Source organism: Diadema antillarum, unplaced genomic scaffold, assembly GCF_040938485.1.
Source record: "Diadema antillarum isolate AM-2024a unplaced genomic scaffold, OU_Dant_1.0 scf00000131, whole genome shotgun sequence".
NCBI lineage: Eukaryota > Metazoa > Echinodermata > Echinoidea > Diadematoida > Diadematidae > Diadema > Diadema antillarum.
In genome coordinates, this window is record NW_027271020.1 from 72,780 (window position 1) to 98,196 (window position 25,417).

Consider the following 25,417-nt stretch of genomic DNA (forward strand, 5'->3'; position numbering starts at 1 on the left):
GAAATTCCCACTATGCAATTAGTTGCAATTAGTTACTCTGGCCTTTTGTAACTTGTTAAAAAAAAATGCATACAAACTCCTTAAGTGCTCCCCTTCCCCAATGTATTTGATGGTGCACCAAAGACTTCAAGGAAATGACCTAGATGCTGATTTGATGTCACCTTCAAAACAAGCCTACAAAAAAATGACAACAAACAAACAAGCAGACATGATGAGCAATTGAGATGAAATAGATACAGTGGTAAAGGCTATGAAGTGACGGGCATCAAGTAGATGAACAATTTGCAAATGCTTCTGAAGTATTTTCTTTTAAAAATGTAATCAACACCTTGTCCATTTTTGTAAGCACATCAAACCTTTCCACCCATGATATGACAGCCCCCCCCCCCCCCATACCTCTCACCTGACTGTGACATGATAGTCTATGCTCATGAAATCAAACAGAAAGTCATTTTTTTTTTCTTGTTTTTGTCTACAAATGTGAACTTGGCTAGCAGTAGGCAAGCACTGGAAGATCTTTCCCTGCACAAATTGTCGAGTAGTGAGCACATATGCACCTCAACAACCTTGGCAAAAATGCAGCTGTCCCAAGCGCCAAAATTCCTTTTTTTTTTTTCAAGTGCAATTCTATACATGTTTAAATTGGCTGGGATGGAAAGATTATAGGAAAAACAAACAAATAATGGTCCAGGTTCTTCAGTATTGGGCTTAGAGTAAGAAAATTATGGTACATCAAAATTTCAGCGGTTTTTAGAAAATTAGTACACAAGGTGGGGATGACATGCAGATAGGCCTCACAAGTCTGCCATTCACCTGCATACACATTCAAATCTTTGCTGAATTCCCTTTCCTATACACAAAATCAATAGGAAGAACAAATACTTCACACTCAGTTATTGCTACGTTGCATTGTCCTAGCACTTTTGACTTTCAGGCGGAAAGGGTTGTAGTTCATCTATTATATGCTGAATAAACACGATTTTATATACATAAAACCAATGGGAAAGCTTTTCGTTGGTGACACAGCTTCAGCTAATTGGCATTATAATATGTGGTTGCTATAAATTACTGTTAGTTGAAAACATATGAAGTTAAATTCCTCAATGTTTTGTGTCCAATTATTATGAAACCTCTCTCTATATAAACATATCATCTGTTCATTCATTTATTTTGTTATAGTCTGAATGTATTAAACTCTTTCTCTAGATTACTAATATATATGCGTGCAGCATACGACACATACATGAAGTTGTAGGGCAGTGTTCGTTTAGTTGCAAAAATATGCAAATGAAGTTGAAATTATGATGTTAAGTGTTAATTGAATATGTTGTAAAGATAAAGGTTGATATTTTTGTGTTGCTGTTGGTCATTGGTTTATGGATTAGTGCTGCTTCTGTTTGTGGTAAGTTTGTATGGGGGGGGGGGAGGAGAGCAAATTTCCCTGTTTGTTGGGTGCATTTTTTTTTTTTTTTTGGTCATTTGTTGTGATTTTAAGATGCACTGTGCAGCTTTGTAATTTTGTTGTCTATGTAATGCCACGTGAGATCGGTAAACCAGAAATGACTGACAATACGAGAAAAAACAAACAAACAAACATGAGGTCTTTAAAACATATTTAGCAATTTCCCCCATATCTCTGCAATTACTGAAAGTATTTTCATAAAACTTTCATGTGCACATGTATTACTAGATAGAAATTCTCTAGGAAAAGTTTTGATCCATGGAGTCAAGAAGGTTACGTGAAAATACTAAAATATTTATATTTTTCCATGTCATGAATAAAGCTCAAAGTATTGTCATAGAAATTACTGTAGGCCCATACATTGTGTGACTACAAGATAGTGATTGTTATGCCAATCACATGAAACTGTTGTCTCACACAGGCAAGATGCACTTTACATAGACCCTTTGGGAGATAATACGTTACGGTTGCGATATTGTACCAGTCGCCATAGCGACATTTCTATGCTGTAATTTATTCTTCAGAGATGTCAAAGAACACATGTGGACTTATTGGTGATCTGCTATAGTGTACAAGAGAGGTTCATTATTATCATCATCATCATAATTCGATGAGAACTGTCTTAGAATGGGTGCTGTTGATGTTGGTGTATGATGGAGCATACATAGTTGTGCTCCTCCGATGGTGGTTCTGACGTCCAGCCGGAGCTTAGTTCTGAGAGCCCACATTGTCATTGCGAGGTATTCATTGTAGCTCTCCTATTTTAAATCTGAATGGGATCTGATAGACTGGTTACAAGCCATCAGTACTAAAGGATCCTTGCATAAAACTGACACAAATGCTGATGAACTGGAATGAAACTGTATATTTCGTTTAAAAGATCATACCTTGTCTTTAAATGAAGATAGAGTCCCTTAAGTGAGTACCACAATTTCGGTCTTGCACTGAGATGGAAAATATATTGAACTTTGTATTGGTATCATGTGATCTCTACTCCAAAATTTTTAAGTGATGACAAATCTTTGTTTGCAATAGTTTAAAGGTGATGTGCCATATTCATCTTTGCATGCAAGAGTTTTTGCCTCTCCATATTCTGAATTTGTAGAAGCATTTGCTAGAGACAAAAAACTTGCAGTAACACTTTTTCTTGGCAGGCGTGGTCTGATAACTGTTTTGAATTGAGAATCATTTCAGGGCTTACACCTAATATCTGTTAGGAATAAGCCTCAGAATTGTTAAGTAGGATGCTTTTAAAAATATTTGTCTATGCCCTTCCTCTACAAGCCATGTATGTGGCATGTATGAGAAGGATGAAAAATCATGTGATTTGTGTCGTATCTGTTCAGTTGGTATGAAAGTATGAATGTTGACCTGTCTTCTAATACCTTACCACTTGGATCTTGGGAGTTGAGATAAATTAGTGGGGATAGACGAACTTAAATATAAATGCAGCATCATTTTTGTATAATTCAATTTTGTTTTGTTTTTTTAATTTCACAGTAATTGTTTTAATCGATATCATTTCTTGAATCTACACATACATGGGAGACATAATGTCAGTGATTTAAGAGAGGGAAGATCAATTCTACCCATTCTGTTTGATGCATGGTAGTTTGGTACCTGACCAACAAAAAAATGGTAGTAGATGTGCCAGCTTCAATTTATGCAGATTCTTTCTGTTATTTTGGATTTCTTTATGTCATGGAGTAGTCCTTCTTTCACTCATATTTTTTATAATTTTTTTTTTTCAAATTTGTCGTTCTAGGACCTTGAATTGAAATCATTTGCAGTGACACCACAGTTGATAGAGTGCAGCAATAGAGATTGGCATTTTTACTTGTAGATGAGGCCTTAAAGGTAGGGGATACCTTTTACAGACCTCCCAAAATGCAGCAAAACATTAAATATGAACCTCAGGGGACTTGCTTAGGCCACTGCTTAGAAATTTGGAAGTCAACAGTTATCTAAAATTTGAATAATGCAGAAAACTCAACTACTCAGTAGTTCTGTGTGTCAGACACACTTAAGCCTTTTTGTTGCAGTCTTCTGTATTTGTTATCTATAAACACAAATCAAAAGGTACATGAGCTGATGTAATGACATATAGAGTGTGTGGCAAGAATGTATATTCAGAAATGAGGCTTGTGTTGATGAACTTTCTTCACAAAATATGATGATGAACACACATGCAGTGCATGGGTCTGCAAAGCTAGCCTAGTAATGTACTGGAATTTACGGTGAGCCCCGAAAAAAATTCAATTCAAAATCTAACGGTCAAAAAAATGTACTAAATGTTACCTTCCACTTTCAATACTTTATGGGAGTTTCTAAAATGATACTCTCTTCAACATACCACTGTATTTATACAACTCTTCATTTAAGGCATGCAAATGGGATTCCCTACCTTTAACCTTGGGTATATCATCATATAACACCAGACCCTGCCCAAACTCAGCATGTAGTAATTTGGCTGTTGGATGGTAGTACATGTATACCCACAACCAGTATGGAAAAATGGAGACAACATTTACTTCTTTGTCTGATGTAAGTAAATCTGTAAATTTTATGTAACAAACATAAAACAAAACAAAAAGTCCATAGATGTCTTACACTCAGATTTAAATCTAAATGGCTGATAGGTAAGTTTGTTTGAATGACTATCATATCAATGTATGACATAGAATATCCCAGCCCTGGGCAGGGGAAAACAGAGCGAAACAAAAAAAATATATTGTTTGTGTGTACAGACAGATTTGAGATACATGTGTAACATTCAGCAGTTTTCCTTGAAAAATGAAACACCCCCCCCCCCCCTTCCCCCGTAATCCCAAGAAAGTAGTGGCAACAATATCTTTTTGCATTTTGAGTTCGTGGAGGTCACTGGTTCAAGTTTAGCCGTTTTGTATAAGAAGTTCAACTTTTGCACATATGACCTCACCTCATGTGCGTTATGTTTTATTTGCTGAGAGGATAAGGTATGAGCCATTATACTATTATGGGCAATTATTGTCAAATTTTGATAGTAAGGACTCATCTTTGAAAGCGACAAGCACTAGCAATCAACTAATGATTATCTTGATCATGTCAATCATGTATTGGCCATTCTTCATCAATCACTGTTTATATAGATTGTAGTCTCTCTTCAGTCAATATCTCATCTAGTACTGCCTGCAATGTAGTTTGAAGAATGCAACATCCCTGAGAATAGGAATTCAGCATGAGAAATAAAAAACCATCAAAACAAACAAACGGAATGCCATGAATTGGGAATGGATGCATTTAACTTTTTTAGTACAAGATGTTTGCTGCTGACAATTTATATTGCATTGCTACAGTGAAGTGTCAGTGGGAAATCAAAGTAATCAGTTCTCTTCCCTGCTGGTTTTACATTTCATTATTTGATTTTCGTTGTAACATTATCATGATTTTTGAACCACCATTCAAATTATGAACACTGATACACACATAGAGATGGGAAATTACTGTTGCATTAAATATGGTGAACGACATACACAACAAGATGTTTGTTTAAACTTCACGTGAGTGGGTAGAGGTATTGGTTTTGTTTATTGCTTTCATGACCTCAGGGCTAAAAATGATAGTAATGCTTTGATCTTGCTAATGAGAATTTTCTCCTCTTTATTTTTTTTTTTTGCCATTTTTCCCATCCCCCACAAAGTTAGATTGTTATTTCAGTACTGCAGTTTGTTAGTTTCCTTGTGGAGCTCAGTGTCAACGAGGGAAAGCGCATGGAAATAGCGCTTGTATTTGTTGGTGTTTTTGGAAAGCACTAAATACACCAAACCTATGTTCTTGTCAATGAAATGTTTATGAAATAATATATTCATACTGTTAGTGGACAAATGTATTGTGGGAATATTTAAAATTATGAACTGCCTCCCAAAATGTACACACTTGGATGTGATAGCTCTCTGCAACTATATGATGTTGTCCGTAGTTTTTGGATACTTGTTGTAAATAACGTGCTTTGAAAGCTTCAATAGTAGTTATCCCCTACCTCCCTCTCCTCACCAACCCCCCCCCCCCCAAAAAAAAAAAAAAAAAGAAAGAAGAAGAAGAAGAGAGTAAATAGATCGATATATCTACATGCAACATGAGGGCTATGTTTGTGTGAAAGCAAGATGAGTGAAAAAAGTTGCCCAGTGTGATATTACACTGCACATGTCCTGCTTCTATGTGTCCGCTCTGTAGGCTAGCCATGTGTAGAGTTGAACATGAGTCAAAATGAGTTGTTACGTGTAGCATGTCGCATGATATACCTTCACAGCCCCCGGTTGTCCCTAGCAAAGTTCTTGTGTGCAGTGTTGTGTACATGTGTAACACACATACTGTAGTAGCTCACTGTTACCCTTTGGTGTTACCACTCCAGTGGTGAATATACGCCCGTAGCTGAAGATTTCTTCGTCACACATTATCATGATCAGCATAATATCAATATTCCGTGGTATATTAAGATAAGGTTATGGCATTCCGAACTTCAGTCGTCATGCAAGGTGTTCTCAGATGCATTCTTTCATCTGACCTTTATTAGTATTTATTTACTTCATTCTTTCTTTTTTTAATCAATCAGAAATGAATGACATATCATCTAATACATTTTTTCCTCTTTTTTTATTCACCTTCATCTGTGAAGTAGTTTAGTATCCATTTGCCAAAATTATCTGTAGCTTGTCCCTTTTCTTTATTTTATTTTAGTGTGATGTGTAAAAGTAGTAGTACTTTTTTATCTCCTCTGAGCAAAGTTTTCTGTCGGTTTCCGAATTTTCAGTGGTGCAGCCAGTCAGGCTTGGTGGAGACAGTGAAAGGCCCTTCCGAGAAAAATAAAGCGAGCCACGTATGATTCTCCATTATTGTTTCTATCTTATACACATATTATTTTCTTGTTTGTTTCCGTTTTGAATGCAACATCGTAAGTTCTCAGACTTTAGATGGTGTGTCTCTCTCTCTTGCAAAGGTCTTGATGACTAAGAGGACGTTGCGTTGAAAAGTTGCAGTCCAAAAGTTGCAGTCCAAAGCACATAGGGCTTGTATGTGACATGTTTGCAGTGATGAATATCTCGGGATATCCCAGTTGCGAGGATAGAAGCAAGCTATGCCCCCTCAAACTATCATGAGGCATTGTGACAGACTATTGCCTACACGTACCAAAAATAAAAAATAAAAGAAAAGAATCCAAACAAACCCCTAACCCAAAAAGAGATTGATGTGATATTAACAGAAAAAGAATTTATTGGCAACTGATCAAAAGGGAATGTTTTGAAGACAGCAAACAACTTTCGTGTTTACCAAAGTTATGGAATATTCCATGAAATCAGTGATATGCCAAAATATTTATCCCAAGTCTCAACGATAATATTCCAAGGACTGAGAAGGTAAGATGATTCCAGCATTTTCAGCAAGAAAAGCAACATAGGTGTCAGGAAATTGTCAATAATAAATCATACTGTGACTGCAACTTTGCTTTGGGAAGACACTGATAAGAAGCCAAGAAGATATCCTTCTGCCTCAAATTTTTTTTTTTTTTTTGTCAATGGAAATGGTTTGAAAAACTGTATTGCTCTGTATTTTTGAAAGAGAGAACACGAGAGATCCAGTTATGTAGCCACCGCAATAATTTCGTGTGCTGATATGTCGAATGCTCTGCCCTTTTCTTGCAGTGATGCTCGAGTCGTGCGGGATCCAGAGACGGGGAAGTCGCGATGCTACGGTTTCGTGTCGTTCGAGAGAGAAGAGGTGAGGATGAGACGTTGGCTGAGGCCGCGGCTGTGAGACCATGGGTGATGGGGTTGTGGTGTGCCGAGCCCTGGTGCAGAGCCCTGGTGCAGAGCCGCTGGGATAGTCACCATTGGTTAAACCACCCCATGTATACTGACACCCAGTACTCTTCCTCCACCCCCCCCCCCCCCCTTGCTGTAGAAAAATGGGAAGAGGAATGTCATTTTTAGCAAAAGAAAATACCAAAAGTTGAAAAAAATGAAAACTAATGATTTGCGAAGGTTTGCAGCACTGTAGCTGGGAAATCCAAGCTAGTCAGTTTTTTCATACTCACCCACATTAATCAAAGTGTAATGGTTGTAATCCTTCAGCATGTTTTTGATTGCAACAATAACAGCAGAGTTAACCCGTTCCATATGGGAACCTGGTGGCCTGCGTATGAAGTCTATGGGCATTTCAGAATTCACTATAGAATGGGTTAACCTTTTGAAAGTGGGATATTTTGTGCTGGTGAATGGTACGGTTGCTAGAAGATTACCCATTTTGGGTGCCTCAAATGCCAAAGAATTACAACGGGCAGCTTTTGGAAACCAGGATTTAGGGTTAATATGCTAGAGTAACCTGCACAGTGGGAAAAGGAAGGGGGAAGTTGTCTGTAGTAGTTGCTGACACAGATTTCAAGGAAAATGCTGTGGAAAAGTGACACGTAGAGTAAATATCGGTACCTCTTGTTATGGATTCCCGACAGATGATTTGATGAGTTATCATCCAATATCGCACCCATCTAACCTGCATTATTATGTGGTGTCGTGTCTAAACCATGTCAAGAAGACATCAGGTAATATTACTTAACTTATGATAATATTACATTTTACCAGTTGTGCTCCTGTTGCTGGTTTTCCCCCTTCTGCAATAGAATAATGTCGAAGGGGGACTTACTGAAAAAATAAGATTTTTTTTTTTCCCCAGCTACCCCCTATGAGTTATTTTCAAAGAGAGAGTTTGACCATGAAGCTACCTGTGTTCCATGGTTTGACCCTTTCATGCACAGTGCAGCTAGACAGAAGGTCAGCTGACCAGTGAATGCTCCATTAGCATCTTTTTTTGATTATTGGGCCATGCATGACCCACCCAACCCTTCTCCCAAAGAAAAATACAACAACCAACAAACAAACGCACAAAACAAAATAAAACTAGAAATAAAAGGGGGAAAATAGATACAGTGCACTCCTGTTATAACGAACATGGTCAAAACAAAATTCCGCTTTATATACATGGAAATAAAAATTCAGGTCACATCATTAACCACTCTATGTTTGTTATTGTTCATTTGTTCAGTTGTATTATTAACAAAATTTTGATATAAAGGAAAGAAAACTGCCTATCCCGAGGGCTTCGTTATAACGGGAGTCCACTGTATTCCAACATTTTTAACTTCCATGTTTTGACTCAGTGTTACCAGATCTGAGATGTGTCTTGAATATTGTTGCTGGGTAAAATCTGGGGAGGTCTCTCCGTACCTGCTGTATAGCAGGATCCTACAGTATTATGTGCAGTATGGGTCGACACTGGGCCATGGCATCCAATATATTTGTGGTGAGAAAATGCAATTAGGTCAGTCAGGAATGCCTGGTAGTATCAACAGCCATGGAAAGTGCTGTAAATGGTCTGTATGTGTGTGTGTGGGTTTCTCTGCCAGAATGTTTGCCAGTTTTAATGTTTAAAGGTACGCATCACAGCCTGCCTCAATCCTGTCCAAGAATCACACTGCGACATCGGAATGAAATTCGTGAAAACCAAATTCTGCCAAAGTATGGGTGGGTCCTGGTGAAAAGGCATAGGATGTTTGGCCAACAACAATTCAGAGCTGTATTAATATATCATGTTATTTTTCCTTCCTTTTTTTTTCGGACGGGGGGGGGGGGGGGGGGGGGGGGGGGGGGGGGGGGGTTGTACGTGTTTGATTTTTCTGTGTGATAAGGCCCTGATAGATTCTTAAGTCACATTTGGGATCAGATGTAGGCAGTTCACGTGCGCAATCCGTAGGATGATACATTTTGCCATATTGTAGAATATTTATGGAGATAATAAAACATACAGTAGATTCCAATAGAAAGCATGAAAATGTTATGTAAAAAAAGGTTTCACAGAAATATACAGTGTATCTCCACACCACTGTATTCATAATTGCCAGAGAACAAGGGAAGAAATTGCTATCATAAACACAACAAGGCAAAAGAACAAAAATAGATATTTACTTTATTGTGAAAAAGTATCACTAAGTGTCTATACCTGACGTGGTTGGAGTGCCAGAGATTGAAGGTAAAAAATAAAAAGTCCTGTTTCTGCATTGCAATACCTACTGTACATGTAAGATCTACACCCTGTGAAAACACTTTACACATGTACCAAGGCTCTTGGTAGGATCTATGACGTAAAATCCATACTTTTTAATGATATTTATTTAATGTAGCACATGTACTGTACCTTAGTCCTTGTAGATGATGTTGTAAAGAAATTGGACATTAGTAGTCATTTGAATGATTAGCAAATTCAGTTTTTATGCCTCCACTCTGGAAGGGTTCCAGACACATTATTGCATTTCACATTTCTCTGCCTTTTTTTCATTTTAAAGTTATGTATTTGACTTGCGAACAAACATCAGGCTTAGAGCTTTATAAAGAATATTATCAAATCATGATATGAGATTGACAATGTGATTGAAGACTTTCTCAGACAGTTTGATTGAAAAATTTTGTCATACAATATATCTACGATCAGCATTTTTTTTTTGCAACTGTAGGAAGTTAGATTGAAATGGGGTGTCAGCGAATGCAACAGGGCCCTTAGTATTTCATGGCAGTTGATAAAAAGCTTTTTTGAAACATCCATGATTTGTCTTTTGATGATATTTGAGTGGAAATATTATATAACATACCACCGTGCAAATCTCTGACCGTATACCGGTAGCGCTCCCATTCAGAACTGCAGAAAGCACACACAGCAAGCACTGGGAGAAAGCAGTTTTTAGTACCGCCTATTTGCAGAAATAAAGAGCACACATCGCCACATATCAATCATAATGTATGCAGTATAAATATGAATTAATGATGTGTCGATGGAGCAAACATTTGTTCTATTTTTTTCTGGTTTCTGTGAATTGCCCAAGTACTGTGGCCCAGTCTCAGAATGGGATATCACTGCTGTATACCACATGAAGTTGTACATGCTGAAAACACATAAAAGAACAACAGTGTAGCTCATTAGCTGAGAACTAGAATGATGCCATATTTCTAGATAAAGCAGGTGTGAATCTTTTGTACCTCTCTACATGAATTTGTTAGGAGTTTATGCCAATAGCTTTCTTAGTCACCACTATCTATGATTATTACTATTTCTGTTTTATCATATTTTCTTCTTCTTCTTCTTCTTCTTCTGTGTATTTGCCATTTCATTGAGCCAAAATTCCAAACTGAATTAATTGTACATGCAATCAAGTATAAAGAATCTATTTGTAGAGATATGAAAAGACTAAGAGTAACAACTACTTCAAGCTTCAGGAAGAGACATGAATAAACATACATATTGTATTGTAGTCAGGGCACGTGGGGATTGAATAGTAAGCAGCATAATATACAAGCAGTGGAAGGTCAGGCATTTGAAATGTGATTTGAGGGCTTATCTGTTTGATGAAAAAACACCCTGTGTTTTATTACATTTATACATAAACTTAGAGGCTGAATTCCAAGTAACATACATAGAGACCTCCACCTGCTAATCTTTGTGTTGGCCTATAAATTTCAAGCACATCATGACATTATTTACAATTTACACAACGTGGGGAAACATTGTCGTGTGAATTGGTCACCCTTATATAGATAGCTGCACACAGTACCTAGTGCCATTTTCTTTTGTTTTCACGGCTGTACGGGGGCACAACTGCTGGTAGAGAGCAGTAACACTAGTGAGTGGTCCACTTGAACTGGTGTCTCTTTGTGTTTTGCTTCTGTGAGAACCTTTTGATTATGCTTAGAAACTGAAAGTCTCCAATTTTGTTTGTTGTTGATGGATATCTTATTAAAAGCGGTACTATTATACGTGGCTCGTAAATTTACCGTGGCAACCATGAGAAATTTTCATTGGGGGTTGGCTCATTGGTAATGTGGTTTCATGTATATTTCAGTAGGTTTCAAAATATCTAGTGAGATCAGTTGATTTTTGTCATGTGAAGGTATTTCAATCAGCTATGGAAAGTTAAATAGGGAGCTATATCAAGTCTGTACAAATGAACTCAAAGTGGACCACAATTTCTATTTGCAGTGCTTGGTTGTGCAGAAAGATGGAATCAGTGCGGGCAACATACAGTAGACAAGACGTTTCAAAATTGCATGTGGACGCGACATTGTTCTCTATAAAAGACCCCATGTCAAATGCACTTTCCACTAGACATCTAAAGAGCCATTATTTCATTGCAAACAAGAGGGGCTACTATTTGTCAAACAACAAACAGTGGAAAGTAGCCAACTGCATATAGGCTTTCGATTATCAAATTGCATTAGATGACAGTTGGATGGGATACTAAAATGTTGGACAAATGAGGGCCAAATGCTGCTGTTGATGGGTGCAATGTTTGGTCGTAGTGAGGGCAATGTGTTGCAGTATCAATTTAAATACTGTAAAATGAGGAATGTTCACATGCATTGTAATTTTGTGAATTATCCAAGCGGCAACATAATATGCATTGGATGCCAGTGGCAAGTCGCGAAAATTTAATGCTGCGAGAAAGGCTGTCGGCTCTAATTCATGAAATTTTCATGCCGCGAATATATTGTGTTTTACAGTAAGAACGTCTCCCCCCCCAAAAAAAAAAACAAACAACAAAACAAAACAGAAAACTGCTTAACATTTACAGATTTGATATAACATCACCGTAAACTGGCAAAATGTAGTTCTTCTTTGTTCAGTGATATTGACCCCTGGCAAATAGTTTCAGAATGAAAGGGATCTTTTAGTTTTGATTAAGACCTAACTTCAGGTTTCTAACATTTTTGGGTGAGGTGATGAGAAACCCTCTTATGAAATATGAAAGAGCATGTAATTCCAAGAGGAATGCAACATTTATTTGATGAAAATTGGTTTTGAAATGGCTGACATGTACACCCAAAACAAAGCAATCCTAATAAAAGATGGGACCCACCTTTTATTACAGTCGCTTTGTTTTACCTTGTTTTCAAATGTTTCGGCCATTCCAAAACCGATTTTCATCAAATAAACTTGGAATTCCTCTTAGAATGGTATGCTATGTACAATTTCATAAGCTGTTTCTTTGTATCTTGCAAAAAGTTAAAAGCCCGATCCTCATCTCCACCAAGACAGTACCATCCCTTTAAGCACGCACAGTGAAACTTACAAATACAATGTAGTAGAGTGGCTGAGCTCCTGCAGAGGGTCTGCACATTCAAAATTGAAAATTAATTGTAACTTCCCACCTATGAGACTATACAGCACACTTTTCTTTATACGGGATACAGTGGGGGTTTTTTTTTGGGGGGGGGGAGGGAGGTGGAGGAGCAGGTTTTGAATTTTTTTTTAATATTGGTTAACGTGCCTACGTATTAAGCATATAAGTTTTTCAGACAGGCAGTTGGGAACATACAAATACATTGGTCCAAATTCACGGTACACATATTTTACATAAACTCCATGGTATACATTGAGTCCATTGACTAGAAAAAAGCACAAAAGAGGTATAGTTTGTATGAAATATAGAAGTGTACATGTATCAGAGTGCATTCAGTAGTGGATGTTTGTTGGTGTAGATGATGTGTGATATGTATTTACGCAGTTAAAATTTGCATAAACCGCGGCATAGATTTAAACTGCCTTTGTGAAATCCAGCCCTCGAGTTTACATCCATTGCCCAGCTTAGTGTGTATCTTCTGAGATGGAGAGAAGGAAGGGCATAAAAAGTTAAATTCACAGATATGAAGATGACATGTCATGCATGCAAAGAGGACACTGAAACTCTGTATGGGCAGAGTTCACAGTATTACAGATCAAACTGTCAGGTGATCACATCCTTGCCACAGACATCTGTCAGGTGATCATGTCACATGACACAAGCAATTGTCCAAATCCCCTTTCCTCCAGTCAAAGTCTTGTCTTCAGTATGCAGGGTTGCTCTTTGAGTACCTTTTTTTTTTCTAGGTATTTTTACTCAGCATTTACCAATTAAAAAATGAGTGATCAGTTTGAGATGTGTGAAGTACAATTCAACATTCAAAGAGAAAATATGTTTGCAAAACATTTCTAGTACATTGCAGTAGATGCTCCTAAGTTTTCCTATGAGTATTGCAAAGGAGACGCACAACCAGTGATCAATACAGCAGGAACGCTAACCTTGTACACAGCATTGCAGTATTGTGAGGGCCGAAAAGGCATATTTTGCGTAAAGCAGTATTATTACCTTTCCTGCTGTAGATGTGTGTGTAATACAATTTGAGGGAAAATAGTATTTGTCATGAAACAGGCAGTATTTCTTTTTTTTTTGGGGGGGGGATGGTGGGGGAGAGTACAAAATACTGCAAAAAAAAAAAGATATTTCAGTTGCCATCTCTGTATGTATATAGGGAGCTGCAAGGTCTTCCTGAAAATTGAAGTATTTTGTCTTGTCCTGACAGGAGAGTATAAAAGCCTGCCGGATTTCAGATTTGTTTTCACCAATTGAGAAGTACAGTGTATGTATCTCCCTGATTGCGCCATGGAGCCTCCCCAATTTTTATACTACAGTACATTTTGGCATCCCAGAATTGTGGAAAAAAACAACCACCAACTATCTAGATATGAATGTTGCTGTTAAAGTCACCACTGATCACTTTTATCCTGATTTTTTTTTTTTCCCCCACGTATCCAGGACGCTCAGTATGCCATCAAGGAGATGAACGGTGCCATCCTGCCGCAGTACCCAGGTATGAAAGCCATCCGCACCGGCTGGGCGACCCGCAAACCCACCTCTCAGAGGCAGCAGCAGATTGAAGGCAGTAAGTAGTAACCCCCTCTTACTTCACCCCATCCCCTCCAACCATCTTGAATACCTTTGGTATTGGAACCTGCCGTAGACGTGGTGCTTTGCTGGCCGTTGATTATGCTTACACACACGTGAAGGGAACACAAAGAAAAAAAAACATTTCAGTATGTTTGTAATCTTATGTCACAAGCAGCAACAAATCGTAAGTAAGAGTCTGACTTCTCCTTATTCTATGGTAAACAGACTGAGGGTCTGAGGAGTACATGTAAGTTGGTAAGAGCCCACACTCAATGAAGTATGTTACCTGGCACCTGACCAGTTTGATATGTAATCGGTCATGCTGACAATGGTGCCTTTTTTTAATCGGTACTTGAGACAGGGAAATGACAGTAGCTCAAGAGTGGTAACTAAATGTTGAAAAAGAACAAGTTCTACAGTTTGAAATCACAAATTGGGGATTTCTTGAAGTTAATGGAATGCCCTCATGGCTGTGTTAACATCAAGATCCGTCTAAAGTATTAGGACATAAGCGGCATTCATGTTACCTAGATTTTTCCTTCAACTTTTGGAGAACGAAGTACATGTAGTGTGAAGAGCAGTATCTTCGTTATCTGGCTCAGTCGGTAGCGCATCTCCCTCCAGATCCAAATAACCCGGGTTCGATTCCCAAGTCTAGCTGAGCAATGTTGTATGTAGTCATAACGTCGCCTGTAGTAAGAGGCAAAACACTCTCCCTCGGATAGGACATAAAATGGAGGTCCCTTATGTGAGAGAGTCAAAATTTGTGCAGGTAAAAGATCCTGCTTCATTCGTTCATCGCAAAGAGGAGAGTGCTTAACCCGGTAAAGTGGTCCCACCCCAAGTATATCCAACTGGACCCCAAAGAAGACCAGGTAGTACAGCGTAATATGGACTATCCAGCCATCTTCTCAGATGGAAAAATGAAACAAACAAAACTAGCAATCAGTAGCTATTGCTTTAGCATTTGCAGAGTTTCTGCATTAATATTATTCTCTTTTTTTGGGGGGGGGGGGAAATGCCCATTTCTGTTCCTAGCCGCATGATACAGTTATTACTTACTAATAATGAGCTTTCATGGATATTGATTTAGTAGAATTGATAGATTGGTAAATTAGTCAAATGGCCGCGAACAGAAATGGGTGAAAAACGTCTTGTCATTTTCACCAGACAGTGATGCATTTTATTATCGTCATTTTATTGACAGTGGGAATGAAAGCAAATCTATTTGTATACATTGTCCATTTCACAGTGTAATCTTCCTAATGCCTCTCTTATTCATTATTAATAATTGTAAACTTTTGACCTCTAGAGGCTGTATTGTAATTGTAAAGATTGTCGCCGCCTGTGAGTCAACAGCTAATTGTTGGAATAAAACTACAGTGAATTACAAGCAATAGGAATACAGAGCCAGGGTGTTCCACAAAGGGTTTGAGCATGTCGCTGTGACATGCTCAAATCCTTGCGCAACATCCTCAAAAGCCAGCAACATCCTTGAGAACCGGCGACATGCTCAAAATAAAATGTAATCCAACAGGTGAAAAAAAAACATGCAAAACTTGAGAAACATCAAACTACCATTGGTATTTAGAAAATTTGTGCACAAAACAGACAGAAAATCAAACGTAAGCAGCACAACAGGCAACAAGTCACGAAATATTGTGTGCTCCGGGCACATACAGTTTCAGCAATGTCTCACATTCAGAGCTTGCAACATGCTCCAACTTCAGTTGTGTACCACAGTGAGAGCTCAGATCAGTGCATGTGAGATGACATTACAGTTACAGGCTCTGACACAAAAAGGAGTTTGTCTGTAGTGTAAAGTGGCTCTTTCTCCCCCTCCCCACCCTGCCCTGCCCTCAAACAACTCATTGGTACTCTCAACTGATAGCCTTGCAGAGAGCTTTTAAGTCAAGCAGTTTAGCACCTGAACCCGCTGCGTAGTGACCGCTTGAAGGTAGCGAGTGCTGACATCTCACAATATGTGTATATGTGTGGGACAGGATAGCATTAAGAATTGACCAGTCTGTCACACTCCCCCCCCCCCCCCCCCCCTCCTCCAGTAGACAGGCTTTGGATGTTTGTCCCATTGCCTGTCATTACACTGTGTGGAGTTTAGCCTGCATTTATCTCCTACAAGGGGTCATTGATGAAGTCAGAATGCAAGGGATTTTCGGTTTGCCCTCTGAGAGGGAGGATCAAGAGAAAAGGAGGGTTCACAGATGCAGAAAACTTTCTTCAGTAGGGGAGATCATACAATAGGAGATTCAGGCTTCTCCCAACCTTTAGTGATTTGCTGGCTAGCTTTTGTCCACTCCTGTGGACGTCTTCAGGCCAAGTCATTGCACCATTTTCTCTAGCACTGCCTACTTTTTTCTTGACCAATCTTCGGTCCAGTGATCAAGAAACAAGCAGGCAGTGCTAGAGAAACGGTGAAATCACTTGGCCTGAAGAAGTCCACAGGAGTGAACGAAAGCTAGCCAGCAAATCACTAAAGGTTGGGAGAAGCCTGAATCTCCTATTGTAGTTCGCAGATGTTGTTTGTTTCATAATGGCCAATTAATAACTTCCTCTGTCACATGAGTCTCATATCAAGACATTATTGGACAATAGATAATGTATGACGGAAAATGTGACAATCTTTGTAATAAGACCTCTGACAAGTGCTGTCATGAAACCGAACTGCTGAGTTCAGCATTCACAAATTCGTCAAATACCCTCACTGAATCAAGAAATCAGAAACTTTTTACCAGCCCATATTAACTCTTAGGAGAAAATTCTGTGATGAGAGGTGTCTTCAACTAAATTTCTATGCGTGAACACTTTAGGAAAAATCCTTTGCTGTAAAGTGTAATAAAAGTGTAACCACTTCGACCTCTTCTCCCACCAGTTTGTTCTATCGTAGACTGACCATCAAATAGAGACCTGTGAACCAGCCCAGTGAGAACTCCCCCCCCCCCCCCCGAATTTTATTAGGGGAGAGGGACAAATATGAGCCCTCTGGTAGTAAAGATGTGAGACCATTCACTTGACTGTCTCTGGGAGTCGGAGACAAGTTTACATGCCCCAACTATTGTTGTGACTGACGTAATCAAATCTGTAAATGAAGGATAATGAGTAGTGCTGTGTCAGTAGTGCAGCTTTAATCTGTATCTTAATCTGTATATTAAGAACCTGTGTGATTCTAAATGGTGAGATGCATGTGGTGCCCTCTGCAGCACAGTTTTCATCTTGTCGTCATGACGAATTTCATCTTATTGTTTTTTTTTTCCCCATTTCTCTTCTCCATCCCGTCATCTCCAGCCAAGTCGTATGAGAAGGTTTTGAATGAGACCAGCCAAAACAACTGCACAGTGTACATCGGGGGTCTACAATTCAAATTCACAGGTGAGAAATCCCTTGAGAGTGTGTGGCCGGCCGGACTGAAGGGGCAAAATGGTGGAGGGGATACTCACTGTTTGAGGAATGTTGAGTGCCCAGACCCACGAGGAGTTACTGGGTGAACTATGCTACTATGACAACCATTTTGGGTATCAAGTGATTTGATTGACCTTAAGGGTCATCACAGTCTATTTCCAGCCTGCCGGATTCCAGGGGGTGCCGTGTAGGAAGTATGGACATTAGAAATGATTATGTATGTAAATAGCATGATGGTTGTAGCTGCCAGATTGTAAGCTTCTGGATTATGTCCATATGTCTTCGGCTGGTGCATGTATTCTCTATGAGATGTTCCGTAGATTTCCTTTGCATAAGCTGAGTTACTCCTGCAAAGGTCATACAGTGATTGCATGTTGGGAGTCATGCTAAAAACAACAACTCCAATTTTAGACAGAAAGTGTGTGCATTTCAGTAATTCATCAGTAAGCCCTGCACAAGGTTGGTTCCCATGTAATAGAGAGTTGCTTCCCCCCCCCCCCCCCCCCCCCCCCCATGGAAAGCACTTAATGGAGAATTACAATTGAAACATATGTCTCGGAGCAATTTTTACCTATAAATGAATTTACATTGTGTGTCACATGATATGGCATCAGTCATATCTGGAGGAGGTAATACATCTGCCAGATGTTGCAAACTCCAGAGAATGGCTTGTTTGATGAACGCTTATTGATTGCTTGACTGTATTGTGTTTGCTTTCTCTCTCTCCCTCTCACCTCCTCCCCTCCCTTCCCCTCCCCTCCCCTCTTCCCCTCCCTCTCCCCTTCCCTCTCCCCTTCCCTCCTGGGTGCTACAGAGGACTTACTTCGAAATGTCTTCAAAGTATTCGGTGCCATCCAGGAGGTCCGCACATTTCCCGAGAAGGCATACGCATTTGTTAGGTGAGTGATCTAGTGGCTGTAATAATATGGAAAATGATGATGGAGTCTAGTCTGTCCTTTGACATTGCTTCAGTTGAAAAGAGCCACAACTTCCATAAAAGCAGGAGAGTTACTGAAACAAATAGGCTTTAAAGGGATGGCACAGTTTCAGTTGAGACGGAGCTACAGGTTTCCAACGTTTTTTGATGATAATTTTTTGTAGATAATGAGAAACCTCTTATGAAATATGAAAGAGCATATAATTGTAAGAGGAATTCAAAGTTTATTTGATGAAAATTGGCTGAGATAGCTCGGATATCTCAGATATGAAGGTATGATATTTCTATTTTCTCAACGATGTACAGGTTCTCAAATCACGAAAGTGCCACCAATGCAATAGTATCGGTCCACGGGTCCCAGATCGAGGGTCACACGGTCAAGTGTTCGTGGGGGAAGGAGAGCAACGAATCCTCATCTTCATCCTCAGCAGGACTCCACCAGCCCCATGTCCAGGTGAGGGAGGGTAGTAGCAGTTGGTTGCTAGGCAACAAGGGATGCTGTCCCATTTCCGGAATTACACCTGAGTCATGACATAGCTAAGATGAAGCTTCTGACAGTATCCTGCTAATGATAGATTTGGATTTGGCAATTAAACTTCAGTTACGTGTAAATTAAGCAGACATCCAGGGGCCTGTTGCATTAAACTATTTGTCTGAGAACAACTCTGTTAAGCACCCAAAACTCAGGTTAGCCTTACTTTGCCATTGACTTTAAAGGTCCTGTTTACCTTTGGGAGCAGTGATTTTAAAAATGTTCCAAGATATCACTTTTGATGCATATGTGTAGGTCAGTTGTATCACAAAACATCCAACCGTATAACATTTTTGCAATAAAGCTTAGAATATAAGGAGCTATTACTATTTTTATACCCCCGCCAAACGAAGTTTGAAGGGGGTATATAGGAATCAGCGGACGGTCGGGCGGTCGGGCGGTCGGGCGGTCGGTCGGGCGGTCGGGCGGTCGGGCGGTCGGTCCGTTGCAAATCTTGCGTCGCGAACTACTTCCTCAGTTTTCAACCGATTCCCATAAAACTTGGCACAGATGTGTGCCTTGGGTTGTAGATGTGCAAGACGTATTTTTTGACAGTACCCAAAAGTACGTTGCCATGGTAACGGCATATGGGCAAAAATGGGTACAAATCTTGCGTCGCGAACTCCTCCCACAGTTTTTGATCAATTTTTATGAAATTAGGTACAGATGTTCATCTGAATATGTTAATGTGCAAGACACATATTTCCGCAGTGGCAAAAAGTGCGTTGCCATGGTAACGGCATGTTATTGGTAAAATATAGGGCAAAATGCTTCATGGCAAAACTGCTTCATCAGTGTTCTTCCAATTCTCATGGAATTCATATTGAATGTTTGTCTTAGGATATAGGTCAGCATGACACATTTCTTGACAGTGACAAAAAGTATGTTGCCGTGGTAACAGCTCACATATTATGAGCCAAAATGATGGAAAATTTTGTGTTGCAAACTACTTCCTCAGTTTTCGCCCAATTTCCATGAAACTTGGTACAGATGTGTGCCTTTGGTTGTAGATGTGCAAGACGCATTTTTTGACAGTACCCGAAAGTACGTTGCCATGGTAACGGCATATTAATGGCAGAAGATCAAGGAAAGATCTTGCGGATTTAACTACTTCCTCAGTTTTTTGACCAAAGCTTATGAAATGTGGCACACACCTTGATCTTGGTGGGAAGATGTGGAAGACATATTTTTCGGATGTGTCGGAAGCTGCGTTGCCATGGTAATGGCATATAAATGGCAGAAGATCAAGGAAAGATCTTGCGGATTGAACTACTTCCTCTGTATTCGACTGAAGCTCATGAAATGTGGCACACACATTGGTCTTGGTGGGAAGATGTGCAAGACATATTTTTTGGACATGTCGAAAGCTGCGTTGCCATGGTAACGGCATATTAATGGTGGAAGATCAAGGAAAGATCTTGTGGATTGAACTACTTCCTCAGTTTTTGACAAAAGCTTGTGAAATGTGGCACACACAATAGTCTTGGTGGGAAGATGTGCAAGACATATTTTTCGGACGTGTCGGAAGCTGCGTTGCCATGGTAACGGCATTTAAATGGCAGAAGATCAAGGAAAGATCATTCCTTGGGTAAGACTGTCGTCACGGGGCGGGGGTATTAATCACCTTAAGTGATATTTCTAGTTGTCATTATACCGTAACTGTAGACAATTTAGTCTGGAAACATTTTCATTATAACTATTGTTCACATTTTGTATATTTAAAGATACTTAACATCGATTATACTGGTTCAAATTTTTACATTGGTTGTTTCTATCCGTAACTCACATTTTAGAACTATTTTGAAGCTCTGATGCTGGGTTTTTGTTTCATCTACAAATGGTAAATAATACCTTTAACACAGCAAAAAGCTCTGTTAAAGATAACCTGAGTTTTGTTAGTTTAAAAAAAAAAAAATATGCAACAGGCCTCAGGTGTGCATTCATAACACACACGCACACACACAACTGCACACAAATTCATGGTTACAATTGGCATGTGCAGTAATTATTGGTTGCTTTTTGGCAGTTTCAAAGAAACAACTTGTAATTATTGAACTGGCTGTCATAAAGTGTCGGAATGATAATTCAGCTTGAGCTCATAAGAGGTCAATGAGATTCCATGGATGTAATCAAGCAGGAAAGGATTATGTATACATGCTCTATTGTGCAAAGTTCATCTGTTCAGTTTTTAAAAAATGTATCACTATCACATCTGATGAGAGTATTATTGACAATCAAAATTGCAAACATTATGTAATTTGGATCTGATAATATGTGATAGGGGCAGAGCTTGCTGCAAAATTGTCTGTTTTGAGATTTTGATAAGCTGGAGTCCTCCTTGCTGCAGGTTTCCTGTGATGTTTTAGGCATCTCGATTAGTATATACTAGTGGAGATTAGAATATTCAAGCAATTTGTGAGCTTTGCAGTGACCGGCCAGCAGCTGCTGGTGTTAATTCAAGGATATATCTTTGTGCTCGTGAGAAATTCGCTATAGTCTCTTCATTTGTTTGTGGCTTGATCCCCCGGTAGGCGCAGCACCTGCAGTTGCAGCAGAGCATGGGCCAGTTCTACCAGCCACCCCAGCAACAGCAGCAGCAACAGACCTTCAACCAGTACAACCAGTACCCCTACCAATACCAGGTGGGACCCACCCAGCCCTACATGATGAGCAATGTACCCCAGCAATTCGGCTACTTCCAGTGAGTGTGCTTTCCGCATACCTTCTCCTTCTCCTCCTCCTTCACAATTGAAAATATGCCCTGTGTTCATGTTGACCTTTAAACCGTTGAAGACTAGTCGCAAGTATACCTGGGCAGGTGTCAATGGGAAATATGTGTTATAGCAAAAATCAGCTCATCCTCAACGGGTTAAAAGGAAACTTACCTCAAATATGCACATGGATTCAGTAAAATGCAGAAATATTAGTAGTATACATTAGTGAAGCTTGGTGAAAATGTGACAATCCACTCAAAACTTTCAGATTTGTGAAGTTCTGGGCCCCTTACGTAATTAGAGATGGTCATTAGACCAGTTGTGTGTGTGTTATGCTTCATTTTATAATGCCCCGTTACAGAAATCCTGTTTAGTGATTAATCTACTTAGTGCCATGTTACCAAACAGAACATTGCTATAATGTTGGTGATATTTAAAACGATGTGTCAGTGGAGAAGAATGTACTAAACCTTAACAACATTTATGATAATAGTGCACTGTAATACGAATGTCGTCATACATATGCGATCGATCAATGTTTGTTTCACCGATGGCATGTCTAAAGTTCTACCAATATCAGCCTCTTAGACCACTGTGCAAATCCTCTCCACCGTGGTACACATTTCGTCTGCTAGATGTAAAAATTGTCATTTTAACAATTTACTAATTATTTTCATAAGATTCATTGGGGTGGTAGAAAACACAAATGTTGTCGTGCACTAGTGAATAATGGATTCCTCATGACAGAAATTGCACTGGTTTTCTTGCCACCTCAGAATCCGTATGATTTGAACTAGAGCCTCTCAGCGTATGATATCTTTGTTCATTATTGCGAGATCACTGACATGACAAACCTTTTTTTGGCTACATCTCCCATGGCAGAAATCCCAGCATGGTGATGCAGCAGAGCTATGTGGGAGGCTACAACGGGGCTGGCCAGATGGGGGCACAGACCGGCTACGTCATGCAGCAGGGTGCGGCGGCGGGCGCCATCTACCCCAACTCGACGCAGGGAGGTGGCAGCTACATACAGTCCGGCTACCAGTGACGCCGCCCAGGGTCGAGACTGGCCGCGGCGGCACCGGCATCAGCGAGAGATGGCAGCGACAGTACCTAGATACAAATCAGATATTCTATGAGAAAATGTAATATATCGGGAGAAAATGAAATAAACGTCTCGCAGAGTAGAAGGGAATTTGATATTTTCCGATGGAAGAGAGGAGGATGAGATGTAGTCAAAATTGGCATGTTGCCATGGCAGAGCAGGAAGAGACGGCTTGTTGAAGTTGACGTGTTGAGCGATTGATGTACAGAGCAGGGTTGTGTTTTCCAGGTTTATAGTGTGGCATGTACTGTGTACAAATGTTTTGAGATGTTGGTTGGATCAGAGTGTGACAATTTTTTTTTTTTTTTTAAATGATGATAATAATAAAAGACAACAAATAATGAAGAGGAAGTAGCATTTTCTTGTGGGGTGGGGTTCAGATAAGAGTGACTTCATTTGTAAGGAAGAAATTACATTGCATTTGGGGTGACTTGTTTTATCAGTGGATCAATATTGAGGCCACAGCTTGATGCAATGTTTGTAGTGTAAAAAATAAGAGAAAAATAGAGAGAGAGACATTCTACATAAAGATCTGACTTGTGCACTGAATAATAGTACAAATACAAAGTATTTTAGACAAGCAAATATACCTCAGGATGTATAAACCTCTCAGAGAGAAAGCAGATATTAATCTCCAGTTTTCATTTGAAATACAGTGTACATTATGTACGATATTGAGTTCTTGAAAGCGTTACTTCAGCTGCTTGTGATGGCAATATTATTTCACCTTTGGGGTTTTAAACTTGATCCCACATTGTATTCAGAGATTTAAACTGTGCATCCTGATGTACTTCATTAATGATTAAGTTTTATGGCTTTATTAGATTAGAACAAACCAAGAATATATCATGCAATGCCAATACATTCAACATTCAATATTCTTACATTTCAAAATGTGTTGTTACCTTTTAAAACCACGTGTTAGTTGCTTGTGTGTGTTATTGTCAAAACATGTTAGGCGTTTCCCCCGGCCCCCATATCTCTTTACACTGGAAGTGATAGTTTCTTTTGTGTGTGTGGGTGTGTCTGTGTGTGTGTGTGTGTGTGCATGCATATGTATGTATGTCACTCAAAAGAAATGAGATGAGGCAAGGAATATTATGTGTTATCAAGCAGAGCAAAATTGTGTACGTGTACATCATACATACAATGTATATGCATTTTGTGTGCATGCGTGTGTGTGTGTGTTGTCCACTGTGGAACTTTGTTTCATAAAACGCATTGATAAATTTTCTCAATATACTTGCTCTGTGGTATATTTGATTTTTTTTTTTCATTTTTTTTTCATAATTTACTTTTGTAGCGGTAATCGTGCAGCAGAGTCTGAACATTTTAATATAGTGATATTTTCTCATGAGATGCTATGTGCAGTAAAGACTGCATTTACCCTCCATGGCCTGTGAAACATTAAAGAGTAATTATGTGAGTGGTGATTAATTTTCATTTGTCCCTTTCTGGTTTTTGTTTGTTTGTTTTGTTTGTTTGTCTGTCTGTTTGTCTCACAGATTTGCCATGAGTCTCATGGTGAGACCACACATACACACAAGAAAAAGGGAGATATACAGGATATTGAATGCAATGCATAGTTGATTGTGCTATGTCTTGAAGGAGCTTAGGTACCTACTGCTGCATCAAAAATAGTTCTGAATCAGAAGGGGGTAGGAGACCCTGAGAAATAATATGTTTGTCAGTAGATTGCCTATGCTTTACTAAGAAAATTCAGAATTTGTACACTTTTGCATGTCATGAATACAGACCAACCCAAACCTATCCCTTTCCCCCTACCCTTTTACTCGAGTGTATAAATTTTTGGGGGACATTTTAATATGCATATCTTTTTTTGTTTTGTTTTTTGTTTTTTGTTTTTTTTTTGCTGCATTTTTTTTTTTTCAATTTGTAAGAGCTGGATCTTAGTGAGTATGGGCATGGGAGTGGCGCAATACTGCTTGCAACAGCTTGTAACAGCTTCAAGAGTGTTGCTGCCTCTTGATGTTTTATTGTAAAATTTGCCATTTATGGTCCATGTGTAAGATGTAGATAGCGTGAACTGTTTGTTGTCACCTCACAATTGTCCGGCTCATGTTCGCGATACCACTCAAGAAAAAAAAAAAAGAAGAAAACAAAACAAAAACTTCTCAGGACTCCTCAACTTTTGTGCCTTGTTCTAGTTTTCACTTCAAGTTTTTTTCTCTTTTTTTTTTTTCTTTTATGTTTTAGGCAGAACAACACCCATCTGATGATGAACTTTTTTTTTCACTTTCACAAAACACTCAGAATCTGCGGATAATAATAGTTGATGTGTTTCTGCATAGTCACTTTTGCAGTAGAATCTGTGCTGTGTGTTTTTTGTTTTGTTTTGTTTTGTTCTGTTTTGGTTGTGTACAAAGGAAGTAACACTCTAATTGTGAATGACATGTAGATTGTGATGTGGAACTTTTTAACTCATGGCACACAAACCGAACAAAGAGT

The 25,417-nt window shown here is 39.1% G+C and overlaps 1 protein-coding gene across 2 annotated transcripts in view; it reads left to right on the top strand.

The window, feature by feature from the left end:
• LOC139720676 (nucleolysin TIAR-like) overlaps positions 1-24,781 on the top strand; it is a 76,376-nt gene extending 51,595 nt beyond the window's left edge. For both annotated transcript variants that reach the window (XM_071632033.1, XM_071632031.1), the window contains exons 4-10: positions 7,141-7,216; positions 14,112-14,238; positions 17,547-17,630; positions 18,475-18,559; positions 18,904-19,051; positions 21,661-21,830; positions 22,726-24,781. In XM_071632033.1, coding sequence (XP_071488134.1) covers positions 7,141-7,216; positions 14,112-14,238; positions 17,547-17,630; positions 18,475-18,559; positions 18,904-19,051; positions 21,661-21,830; positions 22,726-22,891 — 856 coding nt within the window. In that variant the 3' untranslated portion in view covers positions 22,892-24,781. The remainder of the gene's footprint in view (positions 1-7,140; positions 7,217-14,111; positions 14,239-17,546; positions 17,631-18,474; positions 18,560-18,903; positions 19,052-21,660; positions 21,831-22,725) is intronic.
• Positions 24,782-25,417: the final 636 nt, after the last annotated feature.